General features: G+C 40.5%; 1 protein-coding gene across 1 annotated transcript; it reads left to right on the plus strand.

Moving 5' to 3' along the window:
* Positions 1 to 2,003: 2,003 nt before the first annotated feature.
* On the plus strand, positions 2,004 to 2,762 carry LOC308610023 (olfactory receptor 3A1-like; the record flags this gene model as incomplete). Its single annotated transcript, XM_081259292.1, has 1 exon — positions 2,004 to 2,762. A coding segment is annotated over one exon (759 nt), but the record flags the coding sequence as incomplete, so codon positions are not given.
* Positions 2,763 to 7,724: the final 4,962 nt, after the last annotated feature.

Below are 7,724 nucleotides of genomic sequence, written 5' to 3' on the forward strand. Positions count from 1 at the left end.
TACTTCACTCTGTATGACAGACTCTAGGTCCATCCACCTCATTACAAATAGCTCAATTTCGTTTCTTTTTATGGCTGAGTAATATTCCGTTGTATATATGTACCACATCTTCTTTACCCATTCATCCGATGATGGACACTTAGGTTGTTTCCATCTCCGGGCTATTGTAAATAGGGCTGCTATGAACATTTTGGTACATGTCTCTTTTTGAATTATGGTTTTCTCGGGGTATATGCCCAGTAGTGGGATTGCTGGGTCATATGGTAGTTCTATTTTTAGTTTTTTAAGGAACCTCCATACCGTTCTCCATAGTGGCTGTACCAATTCACATTCCCACCAGCAGTGCAAGAGTGTTCCTTTTTTTCCACACCCTCTCCAGCATTTATTGTTTGATGATGGCCATTCTGACTGGTGTGAGATGATATCTCATTGTAGTTTTGATTTGCATTTCTCTAATGAGTAAAGATGTTGAGCATCCTTTCATGTACTTTGACACTCTCTGCTTTTTAACTGAAGCATTTTCTTAACTGAAGACCATTTACCATTAATGTAGCTAGTGATATGGCTCAGTTTAAATGTACCATCCTGTACTTTATTTTCTGTTTGTCCCATGTGTTCTATGTTCCTCGTTCTATCTTTTCATGACTTCTTTTAGGTTGAATAATTTTTAGAATTCCATTTTATCCTCACTATATCTTCTTTTAGAGCTAGGGTTTCTGATACGCATTTTACCTTATTATTGACTACCTTCAACTGGTTTAAAATCATTCCACGTATCATGTAAGAACATTACAACAATATACTTCCAATTACCCACTCATGTCCTTTGTACTATTGTTGTCATACATTTCATGTCTACATTGGTTATAAACCGCACACTATGCTGTTAATATTTTTGCTTAAACAGTTTACTATGATTGAAAGAGATATTAAAATGAGAAAAATTTATATTTACCTACATATTTTCCATTTCTGGAACTCGTCATTCATTCACGTAGATCCAAATTCCCATCTGGTGTCATCCTTCCTTGAGGAGAACTCTCTTTAACATTTCTTGTAGTGCAGGTTTTCTGCTGACAATAATTCAGCTTTTATATGTCTGAAAGAAGTCTTTAATTTGCTTTCTTCTCTATTGTGGCAAAATTGACACACCATAAAATAAACCATTTTAAAGTAAACAATTTAGTGGCATTTAGTACATTCACATGTAAAAGGATTGCCAAGTACTGAGAAGAAGAGCAGCTGGAGAAGTTAGCCTTGGATAGAAGGGCAGAGCCCTCTTCCGCCAAGGCAGGAAATAGGCAAGGATGCTTGCTGCTGTAGGTAGGTCTGAAGATGTGACATGGGACAAGATGCTGACGAACGAAACTCTTGTCTGATGATCAGAGAGGAAAGGAGAGGGCATATCACAGAGGGTCTGCTAGCCCATGAGGAGGACTTTGGCTTTGACTCTGAGTGAGATGGGAGGCACTGAAAGGTTCAGCGCAAGAGAAGGAGAGACCTGATCTTGATCTCATCACTGGTCCTGAGTAGGGGTTCTGTTGGGTTGGTGATGGGACAATTTCAGGTAATTACAAGGCGCAGGGCCACTTACTTAGGTAGAAGTTTCTGAGGGACTGACTTTGATATTCTCATAGGCTGTGCGTGCACTGTGACTTCAAGGTCTGTGCACCTCCTCTTGGTGTGAGGGCTGGTGGGGTTTCCATTCTCCTGGCCTCTACTTTACCGCTGGTCTCCTGAGCCTAATTTCATTCTTCCAATTCTGAGTTTTATTCCCTTAAGCCTGAAACCTGCCTTCTTTGTCTCTGTCCCTCACCACCACTCCCTTTTGTAAATTGAAACTCCAAACTTAAAACCCTCATCTGACTCTGAGCTGGACTCTACAGGTGCAAGTTTCTGGGCGTGGTTTCATGCAGCTGGGGAATGGGACACAGGAGTTGAGGCATTTGCCCTTCACCGTCTTTCTGCTGGTCTACACAGTGGCCGTGGCTGGGAACTTCTGACTCCACACTCCCATGTATTTCTTCCTGGCCAACCTCTCGCTGCTGGATACTGCCTATATCTCCAACACGGTGCCTCAGGTTCTAGTTCATCTGCTGGCACCAGTGCGGGTCATGCCTTGTCATGCTTGTCTTACCCAGATATTCTTTCTCTACTTCCTGGCTCCCTGGGAGTGCTTCCCGCTCACAGCCATGGCCTATGACCACTACACAGCCATCTGCCAGCCACTGCACTACCTAGTCCTCGTGGGCCAAAGGACTCGGACAGGACTGGCTTCAATCTCCTGCCTGCTTGCTTTGGCCAATGCACTCACCCACACCATTCTTGCAGCTCTCCTCAAGCGCTGTGGACCCCGCCTTATCACCCACTTCTTTTGTGACCTCCCTCCACTGCTCAGACTCTCTTGCTCCACCACGTGGGCCAATGAACTTGCCCTGTTCTTCAGTTTTCTGGTGGCTCTTGCACCTTGTGCCCTGGTTGTGATCTCCTATATACATGTTGTCGCTGCGGTTTTCAGGATTCACTCTGCCGAGGGCCGAAGAAAAGCCTTTTCTGCCCGTGGCGCTCACATCACCATGGTCTGCATTTTCTACATCACTCCAGTCCTCTGCTGCATCCTTCCCAGCTCTGCACACTCTGGCTTGAGAGACCGGGTTCTTTCTGTGCTGTATGTGGTCCCCGCTCCTATGCTCAACCCCATCGTCTACGGCATATGCGAAACAAGGCCACACTCCTCCACAGTGCGGCTGGCACATACCTGATGCTTTGGGAGTGAATCCAACTACATAGGATTCTGAAATTTAGCGTAGATGGTCCATTTGGTGAATCTTATTTTGTGTGCCAGGCTTTCCTCCATTCCAGCAAAGATCAAATATTTCTGTTGCATTTTTTTATTCTAAAACATTGTTTTTTTTTGTATTTATAGAAATAAAACATGGTCATCGGATAAGTTGTGCAGTTACAGAAGCTCATAAAATGACACACAAAAAATACCCTTCACAATCTCACCGCCTACAGAGAACCACTGTGAACATTTTCATGGTTTCCTTCAGGTTTCTTTTTGAACTACCAATGTATGTGCATGTGCATTTAAAGCAGGGAAACAAAACTGGAATCACTGTGTATTTACAGTTCTGGACGCTTAGAGATTTTTTATTTTTTTCAACTACAATATATGCTTATTATAAAATCATTTAGGTAGTCATTTCTCCAAAGAAGACATGCAGATGGCCAACAGGCCCATGAAAAGATGCTCAATATCGCTAATTACTAGAGAAATGCAAATCAAAACTACAATGAGGTATCACCTCACACCAGTCAGAATGGCCATCATTAAAAAGTCTACAAATAATAGGGACTTCCCCAGTGGCGCAGTGGTTGAGAATCCACCTGCCAATGCAGGGGACACAGGTTCAATCACTGGTCTGGAAAGATCCCACATGCCACAGAGCAACCAAGCCCGTGAACCACAACTACTGAGCCCGCGTGCCACAACTACTGAAGCCTGTGCGCCTAAAGCCCGTGCTCCACAACAAGAGAAGCCACCGCAATGAGACGCCCGCGCACCGCAACGAAGAGTAGCCCCCAACAGCCGCAACTAGAGAAAGCCCACGCACAGCCATGGAGACCCAACGCAGCAAAAAATAAAAACAGAGTCTACAAATAATAAATGCTGGAGAGGGTGTGGAGAAAAAGGAACCCTCCTACACTGTTGGTGGGAATGTAAATTGGTGCAGCCACTATGGAGAACAGTATGGAGGTTCCTTAAAAAACTAAAAATCGAACTACCATATGATCCAGCAATCCCACTCCTGGGCATATATCCAGGCAAAACTATGATTCAAAAAGATACATGCACCCCTATGTTCAGAGCAGCACTGTTCACAGTAGCCAAGACATGGAAACAACCTAAATGTCCATTGACAGATAAACAGATAAAGAAGATGTGGTAATATATACAATGGAATATTACTCAGCCATAAAAAATGAAATAATGTCGTTTGCAGCAACATGGATGGACCTACAGATTAGCATACTAAGTGAAGTAACACAGAGAAAGACAAATATCATATGATATCACTTATATGTGGAGTCTTTTAAAAAATGATATAAATGAACTTATTTACAAAACAGAAATGGACTCACAGCCATAAAAAACAAACTTATGGTTACCAAAGAGGATAGCAGAGGGAGAGGGGGAGAGATAAATTAGGAGTTTGGGATTAACATATACACACTACTATATATAAAATACATAAACAACAAGGACCTACTGTATAGCACAGGGAACTATATTCAATATCTTGTAATAACCTAGAGTGGAAAAGAACCTGAAAAAGAATATATATATATATGTGTGTGTGTGTGTGTGTGTGTGTGTGTGTGTGTGTAATGGAATCACTTTGCTATACACCTGAAACGAATACAACACTGTAAATGAACTATACTTCAATTTTTTTAATGGTTAAAAAAATCTAATGAAATAAAATCCTTTATGCTTTACATAAAGGTGCATTACTAGAAAGTTAAAATTTCTCATAGGGGGCTTCCCTGGTGGCACAGTGGTTGAGAGTCCGCCTGCCAATGCAGTGGACATGGGTATGAGCCCTGGTCTGGGAAGATCCCACATGCCACGGAGCAACTAAGCCCATGTGCCACAACTGCTGAGCCTGCGCTCTAGAGCCCACAAGCCACAAGTACTGAGCCCGCGCGCCTAGAGCCCATGCTCTGCAACAAGAGAAACCACCGCAATAAGCCCGTGCACTGCAACGAAGAGTGGCCCCTGCTTGTGCAACACACAGCAACGAAGACCAAACGCAGCCAAAATTAAATAAATTAATTAAAAATTTTTTTCTCATAATGTCTCTGTACTAACCACTATGAGCAGTTTTATGGGTATCCTTCTAGATTTTTTCCTATGATATGCTAACCTGCATTTACAGTTTTTTTTACATAAATAAGATCATATCAAGTACCAATTTGGCTGTTTATAATTCTTATTCCATGAATGCCATGTTCTTGTCATTTGTACAATTCCCTATTGGATTGTTTGTCTTTTATGTATTGATTTCCAGGAGTTTTTTAGGGCTTTTTATTTTTTTACATTTTTAAGATATCTTCTTTAGTTTACTATTTGTATCACTGATTTTTTTCCTAACTTGTTTGTCTTTTCATCTTATTTATGGTGTTTTGTTCCATAACAGAGTTTAACATTTTCGTATAATTAGATATTGATTTTATTTTTTTGCCTTCTGCACTTTGTATCCTGCCTTTTTTACTATGTGATTTATAAAGAATTATCCCAATTGAGTCCCAATTTGATGCTCTCACGGTGTTTTCTTCCATAAATACGTTTCACATTTCTTTGTGTTCAGACATTGATTCATATTTATCCATGTATGGCTTCTGGGTTTTGTATCATGCATAATTGTCTTCCTCAATGTTTTCTCCTTTCATTTTTATGGTTTCATATTTTCTACTTAATTGTATGCTTTCATTTTTTCCCATTTCAAGTTTAATTCTTTTGGAAATTAATTTTTCTGTAAAAAGTAAAGTCTAGACCAGCTTTCTTCTGACTTGTGTAATCCAAGTAATTTCACCATTGCTCTTTATGTACTCTTTCAATTTCGGTTTCACTCTGACTTCTGACTCTTAATTTTACATTTTCTCTCCAGTCACATCTCTGGCTTGGTCCCTTAGACACAACTGCTGGCATCCTGGCTGATAAACCCTACCTTCCCGTGAGAATATGGAACTTGTTTTTTATTTTGGACATCAATTTTGCAGACACATATCTTGGCCTTTCTCCACATAGCCTTCACCCTACTACATGGTAGAGTAATGTTCCCTCATTCCCTAACCAGGTAATATGCTGTAATTACAGAGGCCTGGATAAATATGTCATGTGGGAATGCATAGTTCTTGCAAAGTTATGAACTCAACCTGAAAACCCTCTCATCACTAAAACTAGGACCGTGTATATTTACACATGTGTGTATGCAACCCTTTTAAGCAAAATATTCACAACAATATTATTTATAATAGTATAAAATAGAAAAACTCAAATGTTCAAGTATCCCCAACTCAACAGTCCTCTAATCCACTGATGCGTTAATCTCCTCTCTCTCATCCCCTTCTTGTCCTCACGTTTCTCCCTGCATCCTTGGGAAGGCAACTTAAGCTGAACCAATCAAATGTCTGTCTGTCTTCCTCTGTCTCTTTCTTCTCCCTCCCCAAGCCCAACTTTCTGTACTGAATCCTTCAGGTCACTTCTTCAGAGAGGCCATCCCAGATCACTCAACCCAAATTAGCTAGAAGAACAAATTGCAAGAATAAACAAAGATGGGGGTTAAAATTTGGTGACGATGACATTTCAACTCAGTGGAGAAATACGGATTATTCAATAAATAGCGTTCCAACACCTGACTAACCTTTGGGGGCAAAACAAAATTAGATCAATGTCATTTTTTGCACCCAAATAAATTCCTAGTGGATTAAAATTTTAAAGTACTAGAAGACGTTATGAGTGACAAACTTTACACTTTTACAGTGGGTAAGGTTTCTATTGGACATAAACTACAGAAATCATAATGAAAAGATCGATCACTTAACTACATTTTAGAAGTTTTTTAAAACCTTCTATATAGAAAAGAACTATGACCAAAGTTAGATTGAAAATGTCCTGCTTGGTGTGCATTATGGGCAGAATTGTATCCCCCTTAATTCGTATGTTGAAATCCTATTCTCTAATGTGACAGTATTTGGCGATAGGGACTTTAAAGAGGTAATTAAGGTTATATTTATCAGGTCATAAGTGTGGGTACCTAATCCAATAGGTCTGGTGTCCTTATAAGAAGAGAAACAAGACACCAAAGACCTCTCTCTCTCTCTCTCACTACACACACACACACACACACACACACACACACACACAAAGGACACGTGAGGACACAGCGAGAAGGTGTCTGTCTATAAATCAAGGAGGAAGCCTCATCAGAAACCAACCTGCTGGCACCTTGATCTTGGACTTCAAGTCTCCAGAACTATGAGAAAACAAATTTCTGCTTTTTAAGCCACCTAGTCTGTGGTATTTTATTATGGCAGGCGAAGCTGACAAATAGAGGGTAGGACGTAAGAAAATGGACACTTTCATACACAATTCGTTGGAGTTAAATTGATGCAAACTTTTTGGAGGGCAACTTGGTAATACATATTAAACACTTTAAAAAGAGATTACTCTTTGACCCAACAACCCTCCTTCTAAAATCCTATTGTACATAATGTGTTACACAAAAACAAATGTACCAGGGTATTAATTTCGGCATGGTTTATAATACTGAAAAATTATAAATAGCCTAAAGGCCTATGTACAAGAGATTGGTTAAAATAACTAGGGTATACACATTCTGTGGAACATTATACAGCTATTAAAAATAATGTGGAAGGCACAGGCTTCTCCATATCCACTATATGGCCCACTTCTGGGCCAATTTTGGGTGCCCTGTCTGGAAAGGGATGGTCCTTCTCCTTGTCCCTTTCCTCCAGCTGCCCCTTGCAGTCCCTCCCCTCCTTTGACTCATTTGTCTCCTTTTCTACCACAGTATGAGTTGATCAGCCAGGAGCTAATCCCTTAACAAGAAAAGAGGTCAATTTCTCCCTTGAAGTAATTAAAGGAGGGCCAAGTCCTCAGACCACAGTAGTTAAATAAATAAAAGTATGATTCC

The sequence above is a fragment of the Mesoplodon bidens genome, assembly GCF_964165515.1.
Source record: "Mesoplodon bidens genome assembly, contig: HAP1_SCAFFOLD_159, whole genome shotgun sequence".
Taxonomy (NCBI): domain Eukaryota; kingdom Metazoa; phylum Chordata; class Mammalia; order Artiodactyla; family Ziphiidae; genus Mesoplodon; species Mesoplodon bidens.